Source organism: Triticum dicoccoides, chromosome 5B (assembly GCF_002162155.2).
Source record: "Triticum dicoccoides isolate Atlit2015 ecotype Zavitan chromosome 5B, WEW_v2.0, whole genome shotgun sequence".
NCBI lineage: Eukaryota > Viridiplantae > Streptophyta > Magnoliopsida > Poales > Poaceae > Triticum > Triticum dicoccoides.
In genome coordinates this window covers 480,447,812-480,465,305 of record NC_041389.1, presented here as the reverse complement: position 1 = coordinate 480,465,305, position 17,494 = coordinate 480,447,812, and the positions used below count along the sequence as shown (strand labels likewise).

Below are 17,494 nucleotides of genomic sequence, written 5' to 3'. Positions count from 1 at the left end.
TTTTTAAAAAAAATCATAATTTCTATTTCCCTATTTTTTATAAATGATTTCAGAATTTTAAAATGCGCTCTAGTTTTTGAAATATTATTTGTGTTCTCAAAAGAATGTTCTCTTATTAATTATTGTTCACAGATTTAGAAAATGTTTATGTATTAAAAAAGTTCGTAGATTTCATAAAATGTCCGTCTTCTCAATTTTTTTTGTAGTTCCGGAAAACTTTTCTGTTTTAAAAATTGTTCACATAGCCTAAAAAATATTCGGTATTTAAAAAAATATCAAAAGAATTCATTGAAATGCGGAATTTTGTAAACGTTGTTTCTAAACAAAAAAGGCCGCTTCTGAATGTGTACATAAAAAACCTGCGCTGCCTTCAGAGCACATGGAGCTGGCCGATCAAGTGGCTAGCAGCTCCAATTAACTTCAGAGCACATGGAGCGCGTGCCATCGTTACTTTTGCGCCTCCTTATATCGGTTCATGTTAGTGGGCCGGCCCAGTACTAGGTCCTCTACGATGTATGGCATATACACATACGGAAGTGGGTATGAACTATGAAATGTCCCTATTACCCTTTAGGCCTCATTTTATAGGAGGGGATTGTAGAGGTTTTGGGAGGGGGGGGATTTCAGGGGATTTGGTGAATTCCCCTCTTCCACCCAATCCCCTCAAAACCCCTTGAATCCTCAAAACCCTTACTTTCACAATCCTCTTTGTTTAAAATTTCTATTTGGTAGAAAGGGTTTGTCATGTTGACATAACATGATGTAAAACATTTAAAAATCCAATCTTTACAATGTAACAAACTCCCCTTATATCCTTGCTACAGAATTACCTGAAAAAATGACTTGAAATCAACATCTCATAATTTAGCAGCAGTTTTCCCAACAACATAATTTTGCATGACTTGAAAGCAATATCTCATCACGGCAACAACATAATTTATCATAACAGCATGACTTTGAATCCCAAATCCCAGCATTCATAATTTATCATAACAACATAATCTTTCACAGCAAACAGTTCATCACAGCCACAACATCATTTTGCAACAAAGATAATGCAAACAAATGTATCCATCTCTTGGTGTCATGGTCATCTAGCATTGAGAACCTGGGAGAAATTTATCCATTCGGCTTGTTTATTGTGCCTTCTTTTGGTGCTTGAGAACCTAATGAAACAAAAAGAGATGAATATTAGAGTGCCTTGAGAAAAACTGTTACAGCAAATAGCTTTGCTAGATGAACATTAGTTCTATTTAAAGAGGGAGTAATACATATGAAAGCATAATAGTAGATTTCGTCAAGTATCGCCGGAACATAGTAATCAACTAAGCATAATACATGTAAAACAAGACCTACTACTTGCAGATAATAAAATACAAATGCAGAGATACATACAGTAGTACCACAGAAACTACTACTACTACTTCTACTTGCAGATAAGCAGAGTTAGCAGCAGAGATACATCAGCCAACCACAATTGTCAAAGCAAAACTAGTTCAATACAGTACTAAACTGAACATGTACAAGTCTTTGGCCCTGGAATAAATTTACTCTTAAAATAAGAAGATATCCAAGCGGCAGGATTCTATCAAAATAAGAACATATCTAAGTTGAGAACAGAGGGAGTAGATAGCACAAGGCCATCCTATCCTGTACACTCCGGAATGCATGTTCCTGTGAGAGCATGTTCATTTTGATTGCATCATGTACACTGTTGTACTATGTCACAGAAACATGTAGTAGTGATCCGACTACTCATCACAGAGATCTCACAGAAATATGTACGTTTCTCTCTCTCTCACTAATCCAAGTGTTAGTACTATAATATAGTAGCATATCATTTATTATGATACGGTATAACGAATCAATTCTCCAGCTCAAAAAGTGGTGATATGAGGCATAACGATTGATAAATATCAAGAAGACCACTTAATACACAGAATGAAGCAGAGACCACGGGGCGGATCAGCTCGCAAGTATTTCAAAAGCAGAGCAAAACAGGTCAGGACCAAAACAAGTGTCAAGGTAAAACACCAATGATCGATACTGACCAACAAGAACACGTCCCCAACACCCGGCTGGTGAAGGCAAATGGGTCGCTCACAGAAAAATTCAGGACACAATTTGCCTCTTGTTATAAAGATTTGAGGGAATGGCTAGACATGCTCTAACCACGTGGGCTTGCATCTAGCATTCTGGACAAAACATAGCCACAGCAAGAACCGAATTCCGTTTCACAAACCGAAAGCTGATCAGCCATTCAGATGACTGTAGTCTCTATTCAGAAGGAAATTAATTAAAAGTGCACATTCATTCAGAAAGACACATCCACACCAGTATCCATTCAGAAAGGATCCACACCAGTATCCATTCAGAAAGGATCCACACCAGTATCCATTCACTTAAGAAATAAGGTCTAGAGGCCAAAAAGTCTGTGTACATTACCGAAATTAGGCGTGACAACTGGATCCCAAGAATCCGGGCGGCAGGCTGTCAAAATAAAAACATATCAGTTAAAAAAATCAAATGCCACGACTCGTAATGGGATCAAGCTTCATTGCGTAATAGACTAACCAATGCCACGACTCGTAATGACCATTGCGTAAAATAGACTACCCAATGCATTGTGCCCATGTTGTGCACATGATGACGAAGACCGCCTCCACCTTCCCATTCGCTGCCCCGCCGCTACCAACATCTGGAGAAAAGTTAACATCAAACCGATTTCCACGCCATTCGGGCATATTCTCAACTCCCCTATCCCAGATGGCATGTCGATGGTATCTCCCTCGCCTAGGGAGCATCAGTTCAGTTATACTGTATTTTGGGCACTTCTGCTCCATGATGATTAGGATCCAATCCAACTAAAAAGTTTCTCCGCAGCTAATGCATCAAGCTCCAAAAAAATGCATCAAGCTCAAGATCACCACAAGTCCACAACCACGCTAAGTACCAAGTGCATCGACTCCACCACGAGCTCAACCACACCAAGTCTCAAATGCATGGACTCCACAGTAGTCTCAAGTGCAAAGTTTCCTCCATAGAATAGAAGATCCACAAATCACAATGCAACCATAGTGCTCATGCTTGGATTGAATCCTATGTTCCTGATCCATAACCCCGAACAAGAAAGACATGAAAATTAACCAGGGAATATTAATCATAAGCCTGGCTATACATAAGACTGGTTGCTGAATTGCTGCTGAATCGAGGCAAGCAGGACCAAGAAACAGGCCTCTGTAGCCATCTGGGCCGACCTTTTCATTTTCATAGGGTCGTAATCTCATTACTGAACACTATTTAGGGATACTACTAACTCTATTTAGCCACTATGTTTGGGCTCAAATAAAAGCCTAGAGCTCCGCTGGAAAAGGAACAAACAAGACAGAGAGGTTTGATACTATAGGGCTACCAAAATGGACAGATTGAGCAAAGCACAAGAGAGACGTTTTTCAGACCATGGCTCTGAACAACATTTTTGCAAAGGAAAATCCATCTAAAAATTATACAGTATAACTGTTCATTCCGTAATCACGATAGCTTGACACCTAATAGTCAACATCATGGCATCGGTTGCACGGCTTCAGAACATTTAACTCGACTGTGGAGGGAACTTTTCCCTCGATGCAAGTCCGGATAGCCTCGAGCGTTTTAGGGGCTTCCACAAGAGTAGCCCTGCTCACGTAGCATTTGCCAATTCTTTTATCGAAACACTTTGGCCAGCCATCAGTTATGTCCAGTGTGAGGCACTCGAGCGATGGTGTATGCTCCAGAATATGACATGTGAGCTGAACCAAGAGGTTTGTGGCGCAAAAATTGGTGATCTTCACGCGCCTCAGATTGTCATAGCGTCCTGGAATCCTCCCCAAATGTGAGGGATCTTCAACGATCGAATCATCGTGATCTTGTCTCCACCTTGGTGCCTGTAGATGAAAAGCCAACATACTTAAATTCATAGCTCTAAATGATACTCCATCTGTATCAAAATATAAGGCGTTAAGGCGTTTTTAGTGTCAAAAAACGCATAACGCCTTATATTTTGATACAGAGGGAGTAGTCACTAATAAATATTGCAGTAGGGCGAACAGGTGCTTACATTTAGGTCGAAGGTCTCCAAGCAAGGACATGCATCAAGGAAAGAAATGAACAGGAGAATATCACAGGCCAGAGGAAAGGTACATCTCCATATTTTAATATTCAAATATTTGAGGTGGAGGAATTTTCTTGGCAGCATTGGCGGACTATCCACCTTGCATAAAAATGTCTAAGATTAAACCCCATTGCTATATAATAACTACCTGCAGTCATATGCATACACCTAAAAGTTGTAGAGTATATACCTCATCAAGCACCGAATATATAGTAAGATTTTCAAGATTTGGCATGGTGGACGGAAGCATGGAACAAGCATAACTGAGAACACATGAATGTGATATGAATATTTTCTTCAATTGCAATGATTCTTCGAGTAATAGTTGTACTTGTTGATCACCATGAAAGTGAAAACTGGAGATATTTGGAGCTTTGCTTTCTATCACTTGCAGCATGTCACAATGGGACACTCTCAGAAACCTGAGACGCTGCAAGCAAGGTACCTTCAAGGAAATTATCTCACGGCAGCAGCTGAGTTCCAATAGCTCCAAACCAAAAGAACCTGAAAGGAACCCCAACTCATCCCCCGTGATATGCACAAAACTCAGAGACAGATTCGTCAGGCTTCTCATGCAACCGAAGCCTACGGTGGGGTGGAAGGCACAACCTACAAATGTTAGATCACGTACGGAGTTCCGACACCCATCAGATAACAGTCGAAGGGAGAGTCCTTCTATCCCCGGTGCAATGGCAGTCTGGAGGCAACTATCTAGACAAGAATTGGTGTCGCCATCATATGGACCATAGAATTCAAGGTGGAGTGTCTTCACACCGACGCCCGAGTGGCTTCTCAGAATACGGCCAACTCTGCTGTTGTAATCTCTTGTTAGTTTACTCTCTCCACGTGCATTTACATTGTAGCCCACTGTTTCCATACGAAAGCTCAGGTTTGGACTGTGGGAAACGTCGTACCCTCGCTACGGGCGACGCCTGCATGTTTATAGTCAGGGGCGCGACTCCCAAAGATAGCGTACAGATGGTTGAGATTACAAACTTGGGAGAGAAGAGATGGATATCTAGTTACAAGAGATAACAGGAGTAAATTACAAAAAACCACCATAATTGGGACCCTAATTCAAAAAACCACTACCTTTCGGGGTTTTTTTTCAAAAAACCGCCAACATTGTGTTGACAATTTTCAGAAAACACTGATTGGTCACTAAATGTGTATTGACGCCGGATCTGACAGATGGGGCCCGCTGTCAGTGCGGACCTGGCAACAAAACTTGACCTTGTTTGACTGGGCCGTTAAACTGGGCGTAGGCCCCACCTGTCAATGTGCACACACACTCTTCTCTCTCTTTCGCATTCTCTCGAACATCTTGTGTGCACAATGTGCACTTGGCAGGATGCTGCCATTGCTGGAGCGGCCTGCAGCTCTCCGCCTCTCCCGAACTGAGCATGTAGCAACCAGGAGCGAGATGCGTTCCCGCTCCAACGTGGCCAAGCCACCAATCGAGTAGAATAGTGTCCGATGTGGTCGGGAGAATCAACTGCTCCAGCTTGGTGGTCCGCGGTGGGCAGTGAGCATGGCCTGTAGCAGGAGACGGGAGGAGGAGGGCAAGCGCGTGGGGAGGAGCTGGAGGTGGTGGCGCGCGGCTCGGTCCGCGGCAGTCTGTCCGGCGCGCGCGTCTCGTTCCATCCCCGGGCGGCGAGCGCGGCTGGAGAGGCTGCTGTCCGGGCGCGCAGCTCGGTCCGCAGCCGGCGGCGAGCGTGTCATGGAGCACGTCACGGCAGAAGGAGGATGGAAAGCGTGCGGGGGGAGCTGGAGGTGGCGGCGCCGGGGGCCGGCGCTGGAGGATTCGCGCCGGTGACGAGGTGGACCAGGTGGTCTGCGGTCTGCCGAGCCGGCATAAGCGCTGGCATCCACGCGGAGGGTGCTAGCGCGGATCTGCACGGGCGGGAGCCGCGGGGAAGGAGAAATAGGACCCCGGCGCGGTGGTTCGTCGGCGATGTAGAGGGCGCGCTCTACGGCGGCGGTGCGCGTGCTGAGCTCTCGTGGCGGCGGCGACGACGGTAGGTAGAAGAAGGAGCAATATTTTTTTGCCAAATGTTCTAACGGCGCGTGACGGCTGCCGTCTTGCCCTGAGACAAGTGGCACCTGACAGCGGGTCCCAGTCATCAGATTTCCACTTAAAACTTTCTAATCAATCTATCAGTGTTTTCTGAAAAGTGTCAGCACAATGTTGGTGGTTTTTTGAAAAAAAACGAAAGGCGGTAGTTTTCTGAATTAGGGTCCCCAATTGTGGTGGTTTTTTGCAATTTACTCAGATAACAGAGAATATAAACTAAACATCTCTATCCCTATCTATCTATCTTCGGTTACAAGGAAAGGCCCGGCTAGGCTGTCACGATACATCTCGTTTAACACCCTCCCTTAATCACAACTTGGTCAAGTTGAGATTACGCTTGAATTCCTCAAGATTCCTTGTAGGCAATGCCTTTGTGAAACCATCTGCAACCTGATCTCGTGAATGCACAAAGCGGATTTCCAACTGCTTGTTAGCCACCCTTTCTCTGACAAAGTGGAAGTCTATTTCAATGTGTTTTGTCCTGGCATGAAACACTGGGTTAGCAGATAAATAGGTGGCACCAAGGTTATCACACCATAGACATGGGACTTGTGTGTGTTTCACACCAAGCTCTCTCAACATGGACTAAACCCAAATGATCTCTGTTGTGGCATTTGCTAGTGCTTTATACTCAGCTTCTGTACTTGACCTTGACACAGTGGCTTGTTTCTTTGCACACCAGGATATCAGATTTGGCCCAAAGAATATCGCAAAACCACCAGTAGAGCGTCTGTCATCTAGACATCCTGCCCAGTCAGAGTCAGAAAAAGCACTAACAAGAGTGGAGGAGGACTTGTTGAAAGTAAGACCAAGATTCATAGTATTTTTCACATATCTCACTATGCGTTTCGCAGCAGTCCAATGAGTGTTGGTAGGAGCATGAAGGAACTGACAAACTTTGTTAACAGCAAAAGAAATGCCAGGCCTTGTTAATGTCAAGTACTGAAGTGCTCCCACTAAACTTCTGTATCTGGTACTGTCTTTCTGACTCAAAGATATTCCTTCGGCAAGTGACAATTTTTCGTGAAGGCTTATATCCTTGCAACCCAACTCTCCTTACCAGATCAGCAGCATATTTTTCCTGAGAGAGATGAAGACTGTCTCCATGTTTCTTGACTTCAATCCCCAAGAAGAAGTGTAGGTCTCCCAGATCTTTAAGGGCAAACTCAACACTCAAGTCCTTTAATAATCCTGACACAGCTTCATCAGATGAACTCGTGACAATTATATCATCCACATAAATAAGAACAAATATAGAGGTGTTTGACTTATTGTAAATAAATAAGGATGTGTCAGACTTTGAAGGAGCAAAACCAAGTGCTTGTAGTTTCTGACTGAGTCGTGAGTACCATGCCCTGGGAGCTTGTTTCAGTCCATATAGAGCTTTGTCAAGCTTGCACACATAGGATGGTTTGGTTTTACTTTCGAACCCAGGAGGTTGCTTCATGTATACTTCCTCTTCCAGAACACCATGAAGGAACGCGTTCTGTACATCTAGCTGTCTAAGGCTCCATCCCCTGGAAACAGCAATAGATAATACAAGGCGAATAGTGGCGGCTTTAACAATGGGACTAAACGTGTCCTCGTAGTCAATGCCATATCGCTGTTTAAAGCCCTTCGCAACAAGTCTGGCTTTGTAGCGGTCTATGGTTCCATCAGATCTCCTTTTGATTCTGAAGACCCACTTGCAATCAATTAAGTTTTTATCTCGCCGTGGGGGAACAAGATGCCATGTTTTATTTTTTCGGAGAGCCATGTACTCCTCTTCCATGGCCTTCTTCCATCGTGGATCACCGAGTGCCTCATCAACAGTAGCAGGTTCACCTGTGGAGCATGCTAAACCAAACTTAACAACTTGTTTATAATTGGTAGGCTTAGTTACCCCTTTTTGGAGACGTGTGTGCGGAGGAATAATGGCTGTAGAAGATCCTGCTGACGCATGTGCAGAAGGCGATCCCGAAGCAGATCCTGCTGGCACGCCTGTGTCACCAGCGGGCGAACTGGCGGGATCTTCTGTGGCTCCCGAAATTGCTCCAGAGGACGCCACCGTCGTTGCATGTGGAGCAGAGAATCCTGCGCCGTGTTGCGGGTCCATCAGCGATCCATCATGGTGCAATGATGGCCTGGACCCAAGTGAATCCGCGTCGGATCGCGCGCCACCAGCCCGCGCGCCTGACGACACGACATGATCGGCGCTGGGATCCGCATCTGACCCCCGCCCACTTGGAGGAGGACTTGGCCGCTGGCGCCGCATGTAGTGGCGGGGCCCGCTTGTGGCCCAGCGAGTCTCGATGGCCCGCGTGTCTTCACTCGATTGGAGCGGGCCGGAGACCGTGTCGAGGCCGATGGAGGGACGCCGCATGCCGCGTGTGGATTCGCTGGCGCCGCGCCTGACGGGCGACGCAGATTCCAGCGCGCTGTCGCCCTGCTGTTCCACCGATCCCGAGGAGGATCCGCTGCTGCACTGCCGTAGTGCCGATCCCGAGGAGGATTTGTCTCCCAGCGCTGGACACATAAAATGTGACGCGTTTGGGATGATTTCTTCACTGTTTTCTTCACAATTTTCAGCTGCATCATCACAAAACTCATGCACACGGTTATGAGAATTAGCCAATAGTTGATCATCAGAATTATTTCCCCCGTGATCAAAACCAACGAGACTTGGTGGTAAGAGGAGAATTTCTTGGCGAAGAAGTGCACCGGCATTTGGATGAAGCTTAGAGAATGGAAATTGTGTTTTATCGAAGACAACGTCGTGAGAGATATACACACGACCAGTAGGAATATCAAGGCACTTGACACCTTTATGTTGAGCACTATATCCAATGAACACGCATTGCTTAGAGCGAAACATAAGCTTGCGGTTGTTGTAGGGGCGAAGATTGGGCCAACATGCACACCCAAAAACGCGAAGAGTTGAGTAGTCTGGTTTTGTGTGGAGAAGTCTTTCCATGGGAGTTTCATTGTTTATGACACGACTAGGTAGCATATTGATGATGTGTACTGCAGCAAGAAAAGCCTCGTCCCAGAATTTGAGAGGCATGGAGGCGCCAGCTAGGAGTGCTAGGCCAACTTCAACAATGTGCATGTGTTTACGCTCAGCAGACCCATTCTGTTGATGGCATGAGGGCAGGACACATGATAGATATTCCAAGTTTTTGAAAGAAAGAGTTTAATTTTTCGTATTCGCCTCCCCAGTCAGACTGGAGGGCAATGATTTTGCTATCAAATTTTTGTTCAACCAAAGCTTGAAAGTTGAGAAAAACTTGAAATACATCGGATCGTACCTTGAGAAGATAGATCCAAGAGAACTTGCTATAGTCATCAATGAAACTCACGTAATATGTATGTCTACCAACAGAAGAGGGTACAGGCCCCCATACATCAGAAAAGATAAGTTGCAAAGGCTTGGTAGAAATACTAGTGGAAATTGGATACGGTAGTTGATGACTTTTTGCCTTTTGGCATGAATCACAAATTGTTTCAACATCACGCTCACCAACATACGGGAGCTTACTTTTCCTAAGCAATCTCTCAACTAAAGAAAATGATGCATGTCCTAATCGATCGTGCCATCGTGTTGAAGACACTTTAGTGGCACTAAAAACTTGTTTATTCAATCTTCTAATCTCCGGAATCAAAAGATAAAGCCCGCGAACGCATCTACCTCGATAGAGCACCTTCTTCGTTGCCTGATCCTTGATCAAAAAGAAGAAGGGGTGAAATTCAAGAAAGACATGGTTGTCAATGGCGATGCGATGAACGGAGAGAAGATTCTTAGAAGCACTAGGTACATGCAAAATTCTTCGGAGATGGATTTTTCTATGAGGGGTTTTAATAGCTGAATGACCAATGTGACTAATTTTCATACCTTCTCCACTGGCAGTGTGGATGTGATCCTTGCCACGGTATTTCTCTCGCATGGTCACCTTCTCCAGCTCGCCAGTGATGTGATTGGTGGCGCCGCTGTCGACGTACCAGTTGGTGTCGACGCCATAGGAGCTATCAGCAGCTCCGGCCACCTTCTCATCTTGGGAGGAGTCATCCTCATCTTCATCAAACCGGTACCAGCAGTCCTTGGTGGAGTGCCCCGGTTTTCCACAAATTTGGCATCTGATTGTGTCGGGGCAGGACCTGCTGCTGGAGGAGGTGCCGTTGCGCCGGCCCTGTTGTTGGGGAAGGAGGGCCGGGCGCCGCTGCTGCGTGCAGCGTTGCTGCCGCTGTTGTTCCTCCGCCGCCGCCCTTGCCCTTGCTGCTCCGGGGAGGACCGCGATGGCGTGAGCCCCCGCCATGGCCGCGGGTGGCGGCGTTTGCAGAGGATTTGAAGTCGCCTCCTGCGCCTGCTCCTTGGAAGAGGGCCACCCTTTGATTAAAATTGCTCATCATGGAGAACAACTCATCAAGGGTGACCGGAACGATCCGGGCGTCGAGGGCGGAGACGAGCGGTTGGTAATCCATGTCCAATCCATTAAGGATATAGGAGATCAACTCATCATCCTGCAGGGGCTTGCCTGCTGCAGCGAGTTCGTCGGTGAAACCCCGCATGTATGCGAAGTAGGAAGCCACCGACTGCTGTCCTTTCTGCGCGTTCGTGAGCGACGCGCGGATGTTGTTGACGCGAGACAGCGATGTGGACGAGAACATGCCCGCCAATGCTGTCCAGAGTTCGTGTGCGTGGGCGATCGAAGTCACCTGCACAAGCACTTCTTTGGAGAGGTTATTCAGAACGTAACCAAGCACCTGCTGATCCTCTCGGATCCAAACCGAGTGAATCGGGTTGGGGATGGTCTCCTCCTTGCCATCCTTGTCCTTGCTGACGACGACCTTGGCCGGCTCCGGCATGCTCCCGTCCACATAGCCGAAGAATCCAGCCCCTCGAAGCTGCGGTGTGATCTGGGTACGCCATAGGATATAATTGGTTCTGGTAAGGCGTTCGGTGATCTGGCCAGAGAGGATGGAGTTGGCTGTGCTCAAGGAGGCCATGGCAGGAGGTTCGATGGTGGGAGGAGGAGATCGCTAGATGGGAAGAGTTAGGCTCTGATTACCATGTGGAAAACGTCGTACCCTCGCTACGGGCGACGCCTGCATGTTTATAGTCAGGGGCGCGACTCCCAGAGATAGCGTACAGATGGTTGAGATTACAAACTTGGGAGAGAAGAGATGGATATCTAGTTACAAGAGATAACAGAGAATATAAACTAAACATCTCTATCCCTATCTATCTATCTTCGGTTACAAGGAAAGGCCCGGCTAGGCTGTCACGATACATCTAATTTAACACGGGCGGCACTTCCATGAACTTCGAAACGCGCGAGAAACACAAGCAGCACGCGCAGCATCTTTCATTGGCAGAAAGGAGCATATATGAAGCCAGATATCATGCATGCACAAGTAGAGAAGTTCAAGATTTGAATTGCAGAGGCAAAAGTATCAAGTGCAAGATAAACGCGCGAGATATCACGACTTCAAATATGAATGTCATGAATTTTTGGATAAAATGCAAAAGTCAGCTTCAAATTTCCAAATCATAATGAGAAAGATTACACAAGAAACCCTCACGAGACACTAATCCATGACACGAAACCCTTGCCCTCTGTTTCCTCCATATCCTAACCTTCCTCTTGATCTTCTAGGCATGGGGAAAAAAGAGGAGACACGGGGAAAAGCAATCTGCTTGGCCCAGCCATCTGCTATCCCTGAAATTTCTCCTCTTATTAATTTAGCAAGTGGCAGTAAATGAACTAGACAAAAGGTCTTTGTGGAGTAATGTGCGCATGCGCTCTCTAGGCTTGCATCCCTCCAATATCCTGCCCCCTCTCGCGGGCCTGCAGTCATGCTATGGACACTCGTTGATTGTGGATGCTCCTTTATCGTGCCGTGGGGATTCACAACTCGTTGATTGTGAATGCTCTTGTATCGCAGTGTGAGGATGGGAATTCGTTGGCTGTGGATGCTCCTATATTGCACCATGGGGATCAGAACTGGTTCATTACGAATGCTCCTGTATCGCGCCATGGGGATAGCAGGCTCATAAAGTCTTGGTATTGTGACCCCTCGTCAACACCCCACATCTGTTTGTGTTTCTGTTGGTGATGATACTTCTGCGTATGCTGGCTTGTCTTCGCCTTTTCTTCGGCATCCATTTTCTTTCTACTACTGTTAGTGTATGGTTTTCGGTGCGGTTTTCCTCATAAATGGGGTCAATGGTTTTCCTTGTGCACTCGATCAGCCAACCAAGAGGGTGACATTCTCTTGGTATTTGGCCTCTTTGAGTAATATATTATGTATTCTGTTATCAGCATTACATGACCTACCTCTGGAAGGTCCTTCTTTATTCTTTTGCCAGTCTGAGAAGCATCGTCTTGGTGGCTGGGTGAGCCCTCCCTGCTAGCTGATGAACCAGTTGATACATCTGCAACACCAATTGTGCCATGAGACGCCAACGAAGGAAACAGCAAGAACGAGTACATCAATGCAGATCTAGTTATGACCATCGTGCAGCTTTTGTGCAAGCCCACCAATTGCATTACAAAAATTAAACATGTTTCACTTTTAGCTAAGAAGAAACGGGATTTAATTAATCGGCCATAGCCATTCTTGCAAAACATTGCAGTCTTGGCAATCCAATCTTGTACTGTACAATCCAATAGAACATGACAGTGGGGCACATGATTCAGTGAGATGGTCATCTTTGCAAACTGCCTTTGCACAGCCCCTGCCAATTTATTTATTTATTTTTGTATATATATGAAACTAAAGCAGAGAGGGACACGGCGAACAGAGAGGCGGAGGGGCGGTGGCTTACGGCGGCCTTGGATTTGCCGGTGACGAGGACGAGGATCCTGCTCCAGGGACGCCATAAGACAGTTGGGCGCTAGTAGACCCACGAACGATGCATCCACGCGGGAAATCCCTCTCCTTTTCTGCTCTGCCTCCGCCTCTCCGTCCGATTCTCGATCGATCCCGAGCTCTGTGTGGACTCTCGACCTCAGTTTCGGTTGGAATCTAACTCCGGAAGGAGATCGCGTCTGACACCGCCGGGAGATCTATTTCCGCCAGCCTTTCCCTCTTGCAGACTGCAGAATAGTAGGAGTAATTAAAAAAAGATACAACCTCTCAAACGACCCGGATCAGCGAGTTCAGGGTTTGCTTCAGTCGAGATTTACAACCGGCCTCGTCCTCGTAAAAAAGCAGGGCGGCCGCCGGCGCCGCCTCCCGCCGCCCCGCCTCGACCTCCTCAACCAATTCTGCATGGTGGCTTCTCCCATGGTGGCGGAGGGGGAGGAAAAGAAGAAGATGGTGATGTTGCGGAGCGAGGACGGCGTGGACTTCGTGCTGTCAGAGTCCGAGGCAGAGGCCCAGTGCGGCAGGAAAATCAAAATAATGATGAAGTACGACTCCGAGGACCACATCATCCCTTCCGACGCCGGCGGCGACGAAATCAAGTACTGCCTCATCCGCCTCTCCGTCCGAGGCGACACACTCTCCAAGGTGATAGACTACTCCAAGATGCACGCCTCCGGATCCCACGACTTGAGCCACTGGGATGCGGAGTTCATCGCTGGTTTCAGCCACGAGGCCCTCTTCGAACTCATCCTGGTGAGTACGTACATGCATACTTTCCCAAAACATATACTATATCTAAGAAAAGTTATACCTCAATCAATTGATAGAACCGGCTTGGGTATGATTTTTCTAAATCAAATCCATGGTTTATTAATGAACCGTGTTGTCTAACCATAATAACAACTCAATTCCTATCAAATTTTCTATAGTGAAATTCCTATATAATACAACATACATACACAGAATGTACATATTGTATGTATATGAAACAAACAAATTCATCAACTTAAGTATGCCCTCAATTTTCTATCATTAGTTGATATTATATCAATTGAATATCTTTTTTGTTTTATGAGATTTTGCCTAAAGTGGATTTACACCTAATTCACATCGAGTTTATTCGTGAGAATTCTAAATGTTCATTCAAGAATAGTAGAGAGGAACTTATGTCACCACAAACAAACACTAAAAGTGTTGGATATCAATCTGGTGTTAAAGATTATAAATCGATTTGCTACATCATCCCGGTATGAAACCAAGGATATGTAAGATTTTGCTCCAAGGCATTGTAGGTTCCTGGCTCCGCCACTAGTGTTATATATCATACGAATCATGCCCATATAGCAATAGATAGTGTTGCTCATTCGAATGAGAATCATCTTAGAGCTCAATCAACTCCTTAGAAAAAAAATGCTATATCTCTTTCATTTCTTTAAGCTTTGCATTACTACTTGCAGGCTTCGGAATATCTTCAAATAAGAGGACTGATTGACCTATCCAGCCAGACTATTGCTAGTAAGATAAAGGGGAAATCTCCGTGTGAAATTTGTAATATCTTCAACATCAAGAGTGTCTTTCCTCCGCAATTAGATGGAGAAACGATAGCAAAGCGATTGCAAGATTCCACAACATGTTCGAGCGACAAGGTATGTTCCTTGATCGATCCACTCTTTTGACGCAATGCAATTTTACCACCATAGAGTCATTTTCTTACAACTTGTTTCATTGTGACATTAGTAACAAAATCCTATGGTCATCTTGAACAAAATCTTACCCTCGTGTTGTGGACAAGCAGGAGTTGCCATGCAGTGAGACCCCATGTTTAATTCAAGAGCTCGAATTCAAGGAAAAGGCTTTGCAGGCTCTTGACATAGTTCGATGTCAAGAGTTTACGGGATATGACCCTAAGGTCAACGCTTACACCCGTACCCGATTCGACATATTCAACCTAGCCTTCTTTGACCTTGACAAAGAGTGTGAGTATTTTTCATTATTTTTTTATTCGTTAATCTTGTTTAGGTACCCATTTGATGTGCATACATGTTGGTTTTGATTTGTGATTGTGGCCTCTATCCACAGCTGATTTTTGCCGTGGTCCGCAGCTTAACATGATACCTTCACCAATACGTGACTCGGTCGTAGGATCATGTGTAAATGTCATAACCTTGAAGGTAAAAGAATCGGAAGTTGGCTTCCCGATAAAAGTTTTTGGTACCGTTGTAGCAAGAGACCAGGTCGACTATAGATGTGTTTATCTCTTCAGGCGTGAAAGGGATGATCCCCAACTCATCACCTCGGCGGTATGTATTTATTTGTGCCTCCAATCTTTTCCTATGCTTTTGTATGGCTCCAAAACACATGGAAAGATTATTTTGGTTGAATTTTCTTTCTGCAGGACGGCAAGTTAACTTTGATGGATCCATGCCGAGGGCTTGTTCCGGAGGACAGAATATATTTTGAGATGAATTTAACATAGTACGTGATGGAGGTGAGGTTGAAGATTTCAGCAAAGGTGTGATCGGTTTCAACAGGGCCCGCCTCCCTAATGATAAGCAGACCATGGGTGTGAGTCTAAATAGCTATCTGAGTAGGGTGGAAGTGAGATGTGCGTATGTTGTATATCCCATTGAAGCTGCCATTGAAGTCAATATCTTGAAGGGACCGTGTAGTGTCTCAAGAGTTGCTGCCTGGACTACCAAGAATTATGAGTATAGTATGGATCTTTACAACAGCGGTGGTGAAGCAGCAGCAGAGATTGAGGCAGGAGGGACCGTTCCCTTGAGTCGTCGCATTGTAGCTGTCCCACTTGGTAGAAAGTTGGTGCTCCTTGTCACCGGTCGTAGCGTTGGTGATGTTTTTGATAAAAACATCATCGCACCTTTAGGACGATCAACTGAGTTGATGCATTATAAATTAGGCTCCGCACTTGTGGAGGTGAAACTTGTCTGGACAGCTGTTCCCAGACGTGAGAGACAAGATATGATCAAGGATGTGGGAGACGAGAGCCTTTTGATGTGATGCGGCGGAGCGTCTGTTTGATGGATGGAAATCGACACCTGGAAAAGTATTCTGCATTTCATCTACTCTGTATTTTTATTTTCTTGCAGACGGCTGTAGATTTCATGTACTCGTATCTTTATATTTTGGAATAAAGTTGTTTGATTTACTACTCGGTTATGTCCTGTCAAAGAGTATCTTTTTTAATGGATGGAAATCGACATCTGGAATTATTATTATCACTAGAAATAACTTAAATTTGGATAGGTGCGCAAAGCTAAGTAAAAAAACCCAACGTTGCTTAACCGAGACAAAAATACGGTGACAGCGAGTATTTGTCAACCAAGCTGAAATACGTTGCTTAACCCAACAGTCAACATTGTGGTTTTCAATCCGATGTATACAGGCAAAATGTACAACTGCCAAAGATGGCAGCGCAAAGTGGATACAATGATTAGCTGAGTCTAGCCGAGCTGAACCAAAATATTTAAGCTGCAACACTGTATCTAAATTGTATCAGGGTAAATCGGTAGTGCAAACAGAACGTTTTGGAGCCAGCCATTCTACTACATCATTATGTATTCGTAGAATAAACAGTAAAGTAGTTCCTGCTTATATAAAATCAATGTTTTAAATAGTGTGCTATTTAAAATAGCGTGGCCCTTCTTCAAATGCTATGCAAGTTATAGCGTGCTATATTCGACATAGCGTTTTGAAATAAAAGTCAAATATATCCCAAAAAATAAGGATTTCAACATCTAAATTTGCTACTCCCTCCGTTCCAAAATGGATGACCCAACTTTATACTAAGTATAAAGTTGGGCCATCCATTTTGGAACGGAGGGAGTAGTTGTTAGTTGCTAGATAGTAGAACCTAACTGATTAACCTGCTATACAAGATTATCTATAACAAGCAAGAACAAAACTGCAGATGACTACAGAACTACAAATTTAGATTACTACAAATTCAGAAGAGAAGATGATGTCTACAAAGAACTACACATTCAGACTACACTATAGAGAAGAGAGAAGTATCCATCTAGGCGTCTACAATTCTACACATTGGCCGCCGCCTAGCAGAACGGCCTACACCCGACTGTTGTGACTAGTAACTACTCTCTTCGTTTGGAATTACTTGTCTCGAAAATAGATGTATCTAAAACTAAAATACGTTTAGATACATCCATTTTTGCGACAAGTAATTTTGAATGGATGAAGTAGGATCAACTGGCGGGGATGGTGCAGAAGGCCATGGGCAAGCACGACGCGGCTGCCGTGACGCGGAGGCCGGATGAGTACGAGGCGGCGCCCGGACTTCAGGGAGTACCTGTGCAGGCAGCTATCCACGCGATCTTCAGTTCAGGACCAAGGCCGCCGCGGCGGCGACCCCCGTGCGCGTTTATGGCGTGCCGATGGTGGCACTCTTC

General features: G+C 45.3%; 1 protein-coding gene, 1 long non-coding RNA gene and 2 pseudogenes across 2 annotated transcripts; 2 read left to right on the top strand and 2 right to left on the bottom strand.

Moving 5' to 3' along the window:
- Window positions 1-874: 874 nt before the first annotated feature.
- Window positions 875-2,491, bottom strand: LOC119305829. Its single transcript, XR_005148782.1, has 2 exons — window positions 2,446-2,491; window positions 875-1,166 (listed from the first exon to the last, which is right to left on the bottom strand). It is a non-coding gene; the product is annotated as an uncharacterized LOC119305829 (long non-coding RNA).
- Window positions 2,492-10,632: 8,141 nt separating this feature from the next.
- Window positions 10,633-10,730, bottom strand: LOC119313382 (annotated as a pseudogene).
- Window positions 10,731-13,490: 2,760 nt separating this feature from the next.
- On the top strand, window positions 13,491-15,153 carry LOC119309802 (annotated as a pseudogene).
- A 25-nt stretch (window positions 15,154-15,178) lies between these two features.
- Window positions 15,179-16,088, top strand: LOC119309801. The gene is made up of 3 exons (XM_037585717.1): window positions 15,179-15,370; window positions 15,466-15,469; window positions 15,559-16,088. The coding sequence occupies exons 1-3, from the start codon at window positions 15,179-15,181 to the stop codon at window positions 16,086-16,088; spliced, it is 726 nt and encodes a 241-aa protein (XP_037441614.1).
- The last annotated feature ends 1,406 nt before the right edge of the window (window positions 16,089-17,494 follow it).